Source organism: Phalacrocorax aristotelis, chromosome 2 (genome assembly GCF_949628215.1).
Source record: "Phalacrocorax aristotelis chromosome 2, bGulAri2.1, whole genome shotgun sequence".
NCBI classification, from domain to species: Eukaryota; Metazoa; Chordata; class Aves; order Suliformes; family Phalacrocoracidae; genus Phalacrocorax; species Phalacrocorax aristotelis.
The window spans coordinates 57,316,892-57,332,750 of NC_134277.1; the positions used below are offsets into that span (position 1 = coordinate 57,316,892).

At 42.7% G+C, this 15,859-nt stretch overlaps 1 protein-coding gene across 2 annotated transcripts in view; it reads right to left on the reverse strand.

Annotated features, from left to right (window-relative positions):
- Positions 1-15,859, reverse strand: part of GLI3 (GLI family zinc finger 3) — a 211,396-nt gene that overhangs the window by 14,767 nt on the left and 180,770 nt on the right. For both annotated transcript variants that reach the window (XM_075083707.1, XM_075083708.1), the window contains one exon: positions 450-599. In XM_075083707.1, coding sequence (XP_074939808.1) covers positions 450-599 — 150 coding nt within the window. The remainder of the gene's footprint in view (positions 1-449; positions 600-15,859) is intronic.

The following is a 15,859-nucleotide window of genomic DNA, read 5'->3' on the forward strand; positions in this document are numbered from 1 at the left end:
GGCAAACCCCATCACAGCTCAAGTTAAAATGCTTCCAGCGTTATGTAAATCTTCTCTTACAGAAGGGCACAGTATTTTGTGTACTTCGCCTAAGACAGAAATCCATTGCAAAGTCATTAGGAGGCTGGTGGCCAGCAATAATACCCAGCTGTAGCTCTGTAATAGAAAGTGATTTTAAATAATTAAGCAAACTGAGCCCTGTTTAATAATGCCTTTTGGGGCTTCTTTGCGCTTTACATTTGAGGTAGTGGGCCAAATTACCCAGTGAATCCCCACTCCTAAGGCTCTTGCCATCTGGGCAAGCTGGATAATGAAGCATGCAAGGTAGTGTCTTCTCCAACAAAAGTCCGACAGACAAGAGATCAGGGGATGCAGCATCTGCACTGTTCTGTTCCCTGCACAGCCCCAGCTCCCCTGTCCGAGCCTGGAGCTGACCCTCTTTTACTCACAGTGCATTTGTGTGGCTTTTCCCCTGTATGTCTCCTCATGTGGACCACCAGCATATACTGGGCTTTGAATGGCTTCTGCTCCCGGGAACAGTCCAGCCATCGGCACACAAACTCTTTCTTCTCACCATGTATATGGTCATTGTTTATATGCTGTTTGGGTAGAAGAGAGATTACAGCTTAACAGAAATGTAACATCATCATCAGCCTTACTGTGAGTTCGCATTGGAACGGCACCAGAGGCTCAGGTGTGAACCAGGATCCCACGGTACTAAAAGAGTATGAAGACTGTCTGTGCTCCAAAGCAATCATGGAGTTCGAATCATAGATCTCACTGGAAGTCCACTAAGGCCCATGAATTTGTTTCTACTGAAATCAACAGGCTTTGGGATCAGGCCTCACGGATACAGGCTGTTAAATGGATCCTGGATAACCTCATGCACAGCACCATTTGCATGACTCACATTGAGTAATACTTTCCCGGATCAGGGAAGCCTTATTTAAGTGCCACTCAACACAAACAAGGTTTACAAAATTGGGCCTTTAAAAACACGTTCTCCAACCTGACAAAACAACAGAGCTGACAAACCATGTTTCCACCAAAACTTTTAACTCACCAAATTTTCTTTCAGTAAAAAAGCTGGGTTAGTGTACATGTTGTGGCAGCAGAAACAAAACCTTTCACGCTGCAGGAACTAAAAACTCTGAGCACAGAAGCATCCATCAAGCCAGCTTTTGCCATTGCCAAGTACAGCTCTGCCTGAAAGTCTCTGGGAGCAACACCTGCCTGCTCCAGGCCTGTTGACACACATGCACGTGTCTTTCTGTGGTCAGTGTCATCTGCGTGAGTGTATCCAGATATAGGCTGGGGCTGTGTACCTTTTACTGTTCTTGAAAAATAGCTTGCTCTGTTCTCTTCACTGAGATCCAGTTCAGCAGAGTATTTAAATATGGATTTAATTCTTGCTGACTGTGTTTCTGAGAAGAAACGTCAGATGAATCAGGGCCAGCTTCAAGATTGGTTTGTTTTCTCAGGGTTTAACTGTTTGGATTTTTTGCACAGCTTCAGAAAACAATAAAAACACCTACACCTGGACTTTCAAAGGTTTATGAAGGCTGGAATTTCAGCAAGAGCTACTTGACTCATCCTTCTGGACTCTTGGGGAAAGCCTGGCTCAGAGACTTCACCGTTGCTGTACTTTCTAGAACAGCTTGCTAGCTGTGCCACTAGATGGCCACATTTCTCAGCGAATGTGAGTATTTCCATGAAGACATGAGACAAACTCCTTCCGGAGCTTGTATTCGATCACAGCACAGGTATGAAATCTGTATTTGCTCTGTACGCAGCTTACAGAAAAAGCCACCATACAGAAACTCAGTAGTTCATACTGGAACACAAAGAAGATAATCCCGATCCTTTCTAAAGTCCTGAAAACAATCAGAAAACCCAATAAAATCACTTATGTTCACAATTATGCAGCATCGCCATGGCAAACAATTGTGCACTGCCTGTAAAAGATGACTGCTCTTTTTCTGTAACTTTATTGCCATTTCTTAGAAGTTGTGATGGGGTGCAGAGCGCATGAACAGAGCAGATGTGCTGGACAACGTACAACATTGTAATCTGCAGGAGTTTATGTTTCAAGTGCAGATCTCTAGTCCATTTGCTCCTACACACGCCTGTACCAAAAGTGTACAGATGCCCTGCACTGCAAAATGGCATTGGAAGAGTACAATGAGGTTAATGTGCACACTTCTTTCCTGAAAGAGAAAGAAGTAACAGGACAAAACTCAATGCATTCAAGTAATTCTTGCCCAAATCTTTCTGCAAACACTACAGACAGTGACTTTTTTGGTTAAACTTACACAGCATGGAGGGAAATGAAAACTGAGTGTGCAAAACAGGCTTTTAATTTGATATAAAAACTTCAAGGCCGGTAAAATCAGTTCACAACAGCACCTCTCTTTACCTCCCACTGTGTGGACATTTAGGCACCATGGATGCTTTTTCAGCGAAATTCTTCATAGGACACTGTTTCTATTTGTCCCTGCAAACGGCCTTGCTCATTGCTCCAGATCTCTAGCTTTTATCAGCAAGAGCATCCTCTAAAACTAACCTTTCTCATGGGTGTAAAACTCTCTTCCTCAATCCCTCCCCAGCTCAGGCTCAATGCAGCAGCTGGCAAAGCTTCCCCAGGATAGTGACTTGATCATTTGCCTCTCTACAGCACTCCACTGGCTCACCTGTCAAGTATCTTGTGATCATCCTCAGGTCACTGCACAAATGTGTCCCTCCCTACTCATCTGCCCTGCTCTCTTATCCTGTCACTCCTTTCCTACTCCCTCTGCTCTTCCTACAATCCCCTCTTCGCACTGTTTTCCCTCATTGCTTTGATGCTCCAAGTGGCCTCTGAGAGCTCACCTGCAAAGCTATCTCATTCTCATTCAACCCCTCCGAGGACTCCCACCTTCAAGTAAAGCCTAGAAGAAATGAGTCCATGACATCATCTGCTAAGCTGGGTAATTTCTTTATCTCTCAGGTGAGCTGCTCAATTGCTTTTTGCAAAGGGGTGTATTTTAGCAGACCTATAAATGTGCCCAAATACTGGAAGGCTGGTCTGGAAGAAGGACACGTGCTAGACATTAAATCAGCACCAGTAAAAGTCCAAGAGCAGAAACCAGCAGTGCTCTCAGGTAAGGAGATTCACAGCATTTGTAATCCTGACCATGTAGGGCCAGATTCAAACACTCTTGCTTGCTCAAGTTATGATTTGAAAACTGATCAGTCATCTGCTATGGACATGTAGGCAGAATTATATAAATACAAAACAGGAACTAATCTACACTGGTTTTTTTTATCATTTGGCAGAAACAATGTGCAATACTTACAACATGTTTAAAGGAAGAGGGAGGTCTCACTGTGCAAACAACGGCAATTAGAAAAGTTCAGAAGTTTGTGAACTCTGGCATTCAGGTCCTTTGACTCAGATAATTACCTTTGGATTTTGCACGGTGTTTTTGGCTCCCTGGTCTCTATTATGAGAGGGAATGAATAGTTTTGAGCTTGTAAAACAAAGAACAGTCAGGAATAAGAGTATTATGCAAAGCAGCAGCTTTGGTACAGTACAATAAGGATTTATGGGGTTTCAATTTATAATCTGTTTGTAACCTTATTACACCCGTGAAATGTCACATTCCAGAGACTAGATCAGAAGGGTTTTTTTTTTTCTGGTGAAATTGAATTTTGATGCAGTTTCAGGGTGTGAAAAGGCTTTTCTTTTAATTTTGTAGGCCCAAACCTGCAAGTTTTACTTACACTGGTAATCCTTATTAGAGTAAATAGGCGCATGAAAGCCAATGATATTACTCCCCAGTGTCAGGTTTGCTAACATAAGGCTCCAAAGCACCAGCTCTGTATTACTAAGAATTTCTGACCTGAAAAAAAAAAGCCCCCATTAAAAGCTGGAATTCTACTAGCTATCTCCCATTGCACACAGCTCCAAAAAGCTGCTAAACAGGGGTCATTTGCAGAATACCAGTCACTTTCATGCAACTTCATTGCTCATTACCAAACCTCAGTCTGTCCTGGCTCACTTTCTTTTCTTTAAAAAATGTTATTATCATTTGGCTTCAAAATACCCTAAAATGAACAGAGGGAGATTACCTAAATAATGATTTTTGGTCTCAGAACACCCTGGCTTTGAAGGAGGAAGCTCTGAGATGGATTTCAATTCCAGAGCAAAAACACCACCAAATTTATTGAAATCAAGGCTGAAGTTGGCCCATCTCTATCGGGGAAGCTCAAAAACCAGAGGTAACAGGAAGCACAACCTGCAGTGTCCTGGAAGCATAAATGCTTGCATGGTAAGTAATACTATTTAAAAAGGGAACAACTTAAAACATACGTGTTCTTATATAATCAATGCACGCCATATGTGGAACACCATCTTGAAGCACATGATGTGAGGTGACGCTGGAGGTAGGATCTGCAATAATCTTAGTGTTCTATTTCCCCCCTCCCTGTGGCTTTTAGAAGAAAAGGAGTATCTAAGCATATCCTAGCTGACTGCTTGGTACGCATTAGCTACTCAATCCATAAACAAAGGCCAAATGGGCTCTCACTGTAGTCAAACAGCAGGAGGAAAGCCCCTTCATACTGGTGGAATGAGTTAGGAACAACAGAAGAAGAATGACTGTCACCTGCAACTGAGAGCAGAGCCACTGCATTTGCTGTGTGGAAGATGAAAAGCAAATGGCAAAGAGGCATTGCAGTGGAACGGCTGCTAAACGCAGCTCATCCTGCAGCTGCACGAGGGAGTTGCGGAGCTCATGGGCTGCAGAGAGGAAATGTGCAGAGATTGTGTCCAGCAGTTAACAGACTGGAGAGCTCTGAGGCAGGTTTGGAAGGGGATTAGTTGTCCCTGACCTGTAAGTCCTGTAAGAGCAGATGGCTCTTCTAGGAACTCACTCCTCTGCTGGTTAGCAACTAATTTCTAGCTTCAATTTATTCACAGCCAATTTATACTCATTTGTTCTTGTGCCAACACTTTCCTTTAGCTGAAACAGCTCTGCTTCCCTGGACAGTGGTTATTTCTCTCCCTTCCCTACCCCAACTAATCAACCCCTTGGCCTTCATTTGCTGGATTAAATAAACTGGTTCCCTCTGGTCTTCTCTAGGATGACCAAGTCCTCACTCCCACTACTCCTACCCTGCTGTGGCTGGAGATGTGGAAGTCCCTGGTGTCCTGCCTGTCATTTTGTTCCCAGGTTCCTTGCTGCCACTTCCAGGACTGCATTAGTGCATCCTGCCTCAGTGGCCCTCTTGGCTCTTCTCTTCACCTGCTCTAGTATGACTTCACCTTCTTCACCAGAATAGCATGAAGTACACCAGAGCCCGCCAGACTTGGCATAAAAGAATTAAACTTTCCTGTCCTTGCTTAGGTGTAAGTACAGATCTCTCCTTCACTTTGGACTTGAGACAATTACCAAAGCATCTCAGTACCTCATAGAGTGAATGTACCTCTCTTACCAACAAACCTTGGGAAGCAGCACCTACTACTACGGTCGCAGTAGAGGGAAAGTCAGGAAGTATTTAGGTGTCTGATTCCCACTGCAAGTAGTCACTTATTCATGAGTGGTGTGCATACTTCTGAGGTTCTTGACCCACAGACCTTCCTGAGATATCTGAGTGATTGTAAAAAGAGTATCAGCATCCAGAAAAGTGACAGGGCAGCACTTAAGCAAGTACCCATGCTTGCCTGCTCCCCAGGGATGCAATCCATGGCTCATCACGGCTCCTCACTACCATTTTAGGTAGTCAGGCAACTAAGAGATGACATCAGGCAGGCCTCCCTACCATCTCATTAACATCTCGATAAAGATTAACTCCATGATGCATAGCAAGATGGACAGACAGAAGCTTTGTAAAGAAGTCAGCATATAAAGGAGGTCCTGGTGAGGCAGGAAATACCCTATGACAACAGAAATCCCATTATGAGGAGGAAAAAAACCTGCATCTCCGTGGAGTGAAATCCCCAGCAGACTTTTCGGACACATTCCAGTCACTGCAATCGAGTCTCCCTCTAACCTCTGTGACTCTCTGTTAGAACAATACATGCATTTTAATTTCCTCTTATCTGCTGGAAAATAAGTATGGATCCCTTCTGTCCTTTCCCTACTAAAGATCATCTGTGGGTACATCCATGCTAAACAACCACAAGAGACTCCTGTCTCCTCCCTGCTGCACCAGTCAAGAGTATGCTTTTGACCTTGTGTCCTTAGGGTGGCATAAGTACTTAAGCCATTTTTAGTTCCTGAGATGGAAGAAGCACTTAAGCTGCTTTAAACCTTTATGGTGGCATAAATGCTTAAGCTGTTTGCAGTTCCTAAAGCCAAGTTGAAGCTACAGCTATACATGAAGAACTCTGCATTTCTGCATAGGCATATGCCTGTGGAGAAGCTCAGATAACTATCTCCACTCCTGCTTCCTTTCCTTTGGATGCATTTATTGTTATTCTATTAGAGTTCTTGAGGCTGTCTTGCATACTTTATGGAAGATTTAAGAAATGCTGTTCTGACAGATCTCTGCTAATGCTGATTAGCAACATGACAATTTATACAATCCGCTGATCTGGCCCAAAGCAGGTCAGTGCCTCGACAGTCTTGACACCTTTGCTGAAATGGAATATCTACGGTTAAAATTAGCTGGATCTTAAAAGCACTGCACGGCAATTTCCTCTGTGTATAATGAATGCACTAAATACTCTGTCTGCACGCTGCACTCCTCACCCTGCAGTGTTTGATCCTGTCATTCAATCTCAATACTTAATTTTCAAAGTTTTCCACTATTAAAAAAATTAAGCCCCCCGCTCCCCCCAGATTTGGTCATGACTAAACCTCATGAGGACTAGTGGCAGGTGGCAACCTGTCAGGAATCAGAAATTTTGGGGTTACATGTCAGACAGAGAAGTGTGACTTTAACAGTGTAAAAAAATATGTACCACAAATGTTTGTAACTCCAGTGTGACTAAAAAGGTTTTACTCATTAAGAAAAATCAATTCACCAAATCAAGAAAGTTTCAGTCAAAAAGATGGTTACAGGAAGGAGCGAAGTATGTGGAAAATAGGAAATAACTTATACTATTTTACAAACTTATTATATGAACTCTGTGGATACAACCGTTAATACTTCATTTTAAGAAAAAAAAATAGACCATTCAGCATTCCAGCTGAATTCATGCTTGAAGCTCATTTATTACTGTGCCGTTCTGGATTCCCATCTCCGTCCCTTGAGAACTGGCAATAGCAGTCAATGAAGAAAAGGAGGGATTAAAATTAGAAGCCCAAGTCAACTGAAAAATAATGATGATTTATAACTTGAGACAGCCCACAGAAGTAGATGGACAGGGATGACAGCCACAGGAGAAGGGCAGCATGGAAACCAGTAGCTAGAAGAGAGGATAGAAACAGTAAGAAAGGAGGAAGGTGGTGAGGGGAATCACATCATGTTCTGGCTGCACTGAGACACTGCATGGTTCTGCCCCGTAACAGCTCATCACCTTATCTTAGCAAGACGTTGCTGTACTTCCAACTTCACTGCCCCAGTAGCTCATAAACTGCTTATTCACCTGCATTGGTCCGGAGAGCTTGGATTAGTCTGGCTGTTTTGACTTCAGCGTCCAAGGGAGCACTCCCATGCAAAGGGCAGGCTGAGGGGAACCTCAGAGATGTTGCAACAAGCAGTTGGGGTCAACGGCTACCACTGGGAGAAGACTGGGTTTACAGCCACATTTGAAAATGTATTAAAGATCTGGGGTCAGCGCAACACATGGAAAGAGACTGTTCTCGTCTCCCGGGTCACGCAAGTTCAGAAGCGAGGAATGCACAAAGACCAAGAGCAGTCAAACTGATAATAAACGAACATTTGCATTTTGTGGAGTTTACTGTAAGCCTGAGCCGGAGTCATCCTTTTGCCCCAAATGCTGTTTAACCAAGCCATGGCAAATTGGGTGATTTTTTAAAGTATGGGCTTGGAGAAGTCTTGTTCTCTGAACATGAAACTGTATTACTAATAAACAGGAATACGCTAATTCAAAGGACACAACCCAGCAGGACTGTTTTCTTCTCACCTCCCTGTTTCAACTGAAAATATAGGTCTGATTTTTTTTTTAATCTCTCTGCTCTAACAGCAGCAATAAAAGTTCTCAACCCCCAAGTTAAAAAGATGTTTTCTTTCTGCTTCTCCTTTTGTTCTCTTGCAATAAATTCTGTAGTTGTCTTCGTTGCCTATCAATAGGTTAAACATATCCAACTTGTATGTTTAAATGCTAAAGACAGAGAATTCCCTAAGGATACGTCAGTCGTTGGCTCTTGTACAAAGAAAATACTGTATTTTGCTCAGAAGAGCTTTCTGTGGCAATTTAAACACAGTGAGACAGACACAATATCCTGGAGAGAGGAAAACCTGCCTTATTACATTCCTGACCCAAGAGAAAGGATCTGCCCTTAGGACATAAAGAGAATCAGTGGGGGGAAAAAAAAGAGAAAAGTTATCTAATCCTAAAAATAAAGACAGTGGTTCATAATACAGCACGACCTTCTTTTAATCTCTGATAGAGTAGTTATACAGTATGGATATGATATAATACCAAGGGGGCAAACAGAGCTTGCTCGTCAGGCTGGGAACCAACTTGCTCTGCCTATATCTGTATTTCCAGGGTTTGGACATCTTTTTGATAGGCTTTGGGATATTCTGTGGAGGGAATGGAACTTACGGGATATTGCAGGGATTCTTTCCCAATAAGATCACATCTTGTTCTTGTTTCATTTAATATACATATATTAACGTATACAGTACAGTTAAGTCTGTTAGCAGCAAAATGCAGCTCCATCATGGGCAAGTGTTTTACAGCTCTCCCTTGATTTCCTGTGTAAGAGCATGCAGCTATAAAGCAACAGGCAGATATTGCATCTTTATTTCCTAAACCTGAAAATTTAATAAATGAGATTCTGCCAGAATATCTACATAAATTCTATGGACATTAATCATTCCACTTTTACAGTGGTAGGAAAGATGCTTTGATGACTCTCAGCTTTGTTTTTTCTCTGATGTTCTCTTCCATAACTGCCTAAAATCAAGTGCCGTCTCTTTCTTGAAGATTGCATACGTGTATTACTAGCTGGCAGGTTAATAGGTGAAGCTGGTATGTTGCAGGAATTTCAGCTTTCTTTACTCCTGTTTTTTTTTTTCCAAATGTATGGAATTAATTTTTCAATGTCTGCTGGTGTGATAACTGGGCTTTGCCAGTTCCTCCAGAACTGATGCTCTGTATTGCGTTGCCTTAGTTCAAGCAAGGTATCACAGATTCCATATTTTGTGATGTAACAAAAAAACCCCAAAACAAACACAAAAAAGCTCCACCTCTCTCTTCAACCACCTGAATCTGTGGCCTGCCAAAGGACAGGGCCAAATGCATTTGTGTGAGGGAGCTGCAGCAGAGAAGTGAAGGAACTGAAAGTGGGAACCACAGACCAGATGCTCAGGTCAACTGTTCTCAAATGGGATGTCTCTGCCCTCCAAGAGTATGCCCTGTTCTCCTGAGAACTGCTGAAGCACGAAAAGATGGAGCAGGATGGCTGTCAACCATGAGGATGGCTTGGTGCACTGGGATGAAGAAGCCTGTAGGGAAGAAGGGCCCCGCCCCGCTCCTGAAAGAGTACAAGGGGCCAACTGCAAGCTGACTGCTCCTGGCATTTCTCCCAACCATGTTCTTCTACCCATCTGCCCTCTGCAAAACTTCCCTGCTCTGGCTGCCCTCTCGGCTGTCTCTGCCACAGTTATGCACTCCCGTGCACAACTCCTGCAGTTTGTATTCCACGCTCCATGCCACTGTGTGGATGCTGGTAAACCCTCTTCTAACTTCCACTGACTCCAGCATCTTTCTTGGTGCAGACTGTGTGTGTTCAGATGCATAGTTTAAGAGCTGCACTGACCATGTAACTGCTTCGCTAACAGCAAGAAAGTGTTTTGCTGGATGGTAACCCCTTTTGGAAAAGGCAACCTCACAGGTAGAAATCCATTACAGTTTTCACCTTCACCAAGACTTCAGCAATGCATAACAAATCGCCTTAAGAAATATAATCTTACATATCCATGTTTGGCTCGCTTTTACTTTGTGTTTTTTGTGGTCTTCCCATTTAGGTCCCCAAATTACACCCACATTTTACCTGTCTTCTGTGTATAGGTCCCATAAGAAAAATTTAGGGAAATTTGGTACCTGAAGTGTAAAGCAAGAGACCCAAGAGAGTCTAGCAAGGTAAAAAGCAGAGGAAGAAAGAAGCCAGGCAAAGGGTCCACCAGTGATGGAGAATTCAAACTTGACTCAGAATGCCTGGGCTGGAAGAAGAGACTGAACAAAGGCCATTTGCTGAAGGGTTTAAGTCCCGCTGCTGACTAAGCAATGAAACTGTAATGTTGGCCTTTACAATGCAATAGCGACCAAAGGTGGTATTCTCCCAAATCCTATATGCTACCCCTGCAGTGATGATCTTCAGCCTGTTCTGCCTGCTTTCCTTCTCTTTCTCTGTCACACATACAGACAAGCTCTCCCCACAGGCTTTCTGAGAGCTGGCTACAGGCAGGAGTGCTACAGCTTGGGATGCAGGAAGGATTCCTGCCTTCAGGAAACAGCTCTACACCATGACTGTGAGGAGGTACGATGGCTGTTCCTGCCTTAAGCCCACAAGAGAGGAGATCCTCATTGCAGAGAGCTCCACATTCCCTGCAAACGTGTTACACATGCTTCTCTCAAGCTAGTCAAAACAGTAGTGTGCTAACAAGGACAGAGTTTTTCCTGCAGTTGGATGGGGAAGAGGGTAAAGACTGGCTGAAACCAAACAACTGCCCTTCACTAGGTCTGAGGTTACCAATGAATGTTGCCTAGAAAATGCAGTCTGATACCTTCTAGGAGTGACTGAATACGGAAGGAGAGAAAACCACCTGAGGCTCAACTTCAAAATTTTCTGCTTCATGATCTTTGCATTTAGGGATAAAAATTGATTTTACGTGCAACTGCTACAAAATTTCCAGGAAAACCAACTTAAAACCCATTAAAACACCCTCACAGGCAGTACCCAATGTGAGCGATGGCTGACTTCCTTCTTTACAAATCTGAACTCACATACAGCTGTACAATCTTTAACAAAAACATATGTGGAAAACAGGCCTTACCTTACAAAAAAAAACAAAAAAAAACCACCACAAAAAACCAAAACCCCAATCAAACAAAACCTGAACAGCCCGGCACTTAGCACTGCTACAGATGTTAGTGTAACACACTTAAAAGCATTTATTCTATTTCTGGATTTTTCTCACTGGCAAAAAAAAGACCACAGAGAACTTCTGCCAGCACACTTGAGAAGGAAGTCATCATAAAGAGGCATTACAATAAGGTATTTAATCTTATTTGTAAATAGTATGAAGAATGAAAATACCATCCTGATTTTGTAAGAAGCTGACCAGCACACATGAGGCAGAAGAACTAAATACTTCAGATGTCTTCCCACATTGCTGCAGAAGACAAAAATGTATAGACCTCCTTCCTGCCATCATAACTCATCTGACTTCAATGGAAATCAGACCTGCTGTACATATTAAACCTGAAATTAACTATTCTCCCCCCATATTGCTTGGCTTTGATGAATTCCAGCCATTGCTCCTAGCTGAGATGCGCAGATCTTGGTTCTGTTAGGTGCTCTGCTCGCATGGGCTCTTAGGGCAGCCTGGAGCCCATTAAATTCCATTGGGTCCAAATGCATTGAGGTCTCTGCAGGAGCGGGGCTTTAGCAGCTCTTATAGTTAGTTATTGAGCCATGGGTTCAAACCACGCTCAAAGGAATAACATTTTCCTTTAAAATAGGACATGTTCACAAGAAAACAAAATGGGATGAGATTTCTAATCTTTACATTCCACAACACACCCCAGAATGGTGGAGCCAAGAAATAAACGCTCAACACTAAAGATGCCTTGAGCAGAAAAAAATGGAAGTAAAAAAGTACCCAGCAAAATATCCCAACAGTTGTGGTGCACCAAATGAATATATAAAGCCAGAGCCATCTTATAAAAATTGTATAGTTTTAATGACAAAAATCTGTTAAAATTTACACTGCCTGTCAGTGCATGGGTTTGGAAATAGACTGCCAGCAGGTTAGTACCAACAGGCTCTTTGAGTTAAAATGTAACCATATATTACAGCAGCTCTGTATCATTTTATATTAGCAGAGACAAACTGCTTAATCCCATGAGCCAGCTTATAAATCTATGAAAGGTTATAGCAAGGTAGAACAAGGAAAAGCTAAAAAGTACTCTTTTAATAAGATTTTGAAGTCTTCCAATCTCCCAGACTGGTACAATGGGTCATCTATCTATCTATGCAGAAGGATTAGAAAAGTACTTGATCCCTTGCAAAACAGTTAAAACTCTGCCTTCTTTTACTGAAAATCCTATGCTCCTAATGGGGCAAAATAGCAAGGTATATGTCAGACAATTAAACGGGATCTGCTCTTCGGAGTGTATTAAACGTATGGACAGTAACAGTAAGCATGTAGGCAGGACTTGCTGCAGAATATGCACTTCGTTTATTTCAACCTTGGACCAGATTTTGTAAAACCATGCGCTTTCTTCTGCTTTTAGTCCTTTTTAAATTATTACAGCACAGCTAACACTGATCCACTTAAAATGAAAGAAAAGCTATTCCTCAGCAGCATCTTCCTGTGTAAATCAATCAGTAAGTCTTTTTAATTTTTTTAAGAGAGTCCTATGCTTTCCACATGGACACATCCGAATTGCCTGTATGAATAAAACACCAATGCTTTGTCTGCAGAAAGAGACTGTTAAATAGCAGGATATTTTTCAGTAAATGCACTTAGTGTCTCCTTATACATAATCTACAAAAGCTGCCATTCAGATTAGGAGATATTGCCTGATCCACTTTTTGCAATGAAACGAAAAAAAAAACCAAAACCTAAGAAAGTCAGGAATGTAGTGACTTAAAAGCACACAACACTTTTCACAGAGACTACAAAGAAAAATGATGGTAGTGATAAGCATTACCAAAATCTTTACTAGACAGTGTACGTTTTAACATTTGTTTCATCACAGAGGAGATCCTGGTAGAATTAATACAACATTGGTAGGTGACAGGAGCAGCGGTGTGTTAAAGCCATGACACCACGACTGAACTGGAGATTTCAGGCACTTCCTTCCTAATATCTCTAAGAAACATTTCTAAAAAGCTTCAGCACATGCAACAGTTTATTGCTCCTCTGAGACCTCCCTCGGCATTTTTCCACTGGAAAATTTAGAATTTATCTTTCACAGCTGCACTAGGCTTGGTCATCCTAGCAAACATCCTAACCACATCCTAGCAAAGTCGGGGTTAGCAAGGGCCTGTCACATGTTAGAAGTTAGTCGCCCTTGATGCTCCAGGGAGTGGCAGCAGAGATAGCTTCTTTCATCTCTCTCTCGCCACAGGATAACATTTTCTACCACAGACAGTCTAGTAGTGTAGCTAGACTACAGACGTATGTGTGAGCTGTTGGAATGAAAACTGTACAGGATCTCTTAGCAGAACATGGGGGTATCACCTAACACACTCTGAAAAGAGCCAAGGCCAATTTTTTTTCTGCCTTGCATTCCACACACTAACTTTAATTGACCTGCAGAGAACTTACAGGTGCTTCTGGTAACTAAAAATCAATCCTAAATAGTCTGGTTTAACTCAAAGACTCATCTCTTCTCCTATATACCATTGTGGCACCACCTGAATGGCACAGACTTCTGCTGGCAGTCAGCGCCAGAAGTCTGCAAACCAAAGGGCAGTCCTGTATCTCTGTAACCCTCCCTCATCCAAAAACTATCAGAGCTGGAGTCTGGCGCCTACAGAATACGATATAAAACAAACCTCTTTGTTCAGGCTTTTTTACTAACTGTAAGTGTTGGAATCCCCTTGGCAATTAATTTCCTGGCTGGTAATCCCTTGGCTCTGATCCACGTGGAGAAAGTGGCTGCACTGGAGGAAGGTGTGCAAGGCACATGCTCCAGCTTTGCAAAATGTAGCCTCTTGATTTAAACGACACTGGCCAAGCCTGAAAACTTCATATGTGCCCTGCATAATGAAGTAAGCTAAGCTCACTGTTAAACACTCCTTAAGCCAAGTGTAATGTGGCAAACGGTCAAATACTGCTGGCAGGGCTTTCTTGATTATCTGTGATAATATTGGAAACGGTTTAGTCAGAAGCAAAGATATGCAAAAACTACCCCAACAGCAGCGAGATACAGAAATGTACATCGTATGATAATTAGTACTGATAACAGTTTAAAGGATAAAGTCTTAATTTTACTAACTTTAAGAAAAATTACACTAACAAAAAAAGTCACATACCCACAGTGTATTAAGCTTCTATATTCCCACCTCTCATACAGAGCTGCAAAACTCTTTTAGTAATCCTGCCTAGTGCTGGTAACTGGCAAAACAATCTACAATGCACGCCCCAGAGCTATAGGAATGCCTCTCCCTAGCAGTCAGGCCAGGTGGGCTTGATCAGTTTTGACATATATATTGTTTAAATCTTCTGAGACAAGAAAAGCTGTGTGGGCATAACTCCTGTAAGTGACCAAACACTGGAAAACATTTTGACTAAGCTTCCTTTAGTGTTAGACAAAGGGTCTCACAGGAGGAAGAAAGTTGGTATCATGCTCACATGTGCCGTGAAGAGAACAGTGAGATACTATCTTTTTAATTAACTCAGCCTGAAGTGATGCAGTCTTAACTGAAGCACTCCAGTCCTGGATTCCCCAAATTAGGAAGCATCAGAGCTAAACAAATACAGGAAACCCACTTGCTCTTTGGAGTCCAAAATGTTAAAAATACCCCACAAAAACATACTGGATCTCCCCGGATGCATTCCCTTTCCACATCGTCCTGACACGGAAGGCTGTCAGGGTTTAACCCCAGCTGGCAACCAAGCACCACAGGGCCACTCAATCACTCTTCCTCACCAGTGGGATCGGGGAGAGAATCAGAGTGGTAAAAGTGAGAAAACTCTTGAGTTGAGATAAAGACAGTTTAATAGGTAAAGCAAAAGCTGCACATATAAGCAAAGCAAAACGAGGAATTCATTCACTCCTTCCCACCGGAAGGCAGTTGTTCAGCCATCTCCAGGAAATGGTCACTTGAGAAGAAAAACACCATCACTCCAAAAGTCGCCCCCTTCCTTCCCCTTCCCCCAGCTTTATATGCTGAGCATGACGTCATATGGAATGGAATATCCCTTCAGTCAGTTGGGCCCAGCTGTCCTGGCTGTGTCCCCTCCCAACTCCTTGTGCACCCCAAACCCCCTCACTGGTGAGGTGGGGTGAGAAGTGGGAAAGGCCTTGACTCTGTGTAAGCGCGGCTCAGCAATAACAAAACCACCTCTGTATTATCAGCACTGTTTTCAGCACAAATGCAGAACATATTCCCATACTAGCTACTATGAAGAAAATTAACTCTATCCCAGCCAGAACCATCACGAGGGCCTAACAATGGGTGTACCTTAAGCATCAATCAGAAATAAAACCAGAGGCAAGGGAATAATGGAAGGAAAAAAAGGACAGTAGTAATTTTAGGTACGAATACTTGTGGAGCAAGCTCTTGCCCTCACTGAAAACACTCTGAAAAAGGCCCTGAATTCAAGGGGTGTTGCCCTCATCTGGCAGTAATCACTACCGGGGTAAGGTGCTAACTAGAAGCAAAGCTATCTTGTGCTTCTCTGAAAATTTAGTGAGTTCCTACCTGCTGCTGTGCTGCTGCTGTTCTTTCTTTTAGTGCTTTCTTGACACATGTAGCAGAGGATAAAAGCCTAATGGGTGCGA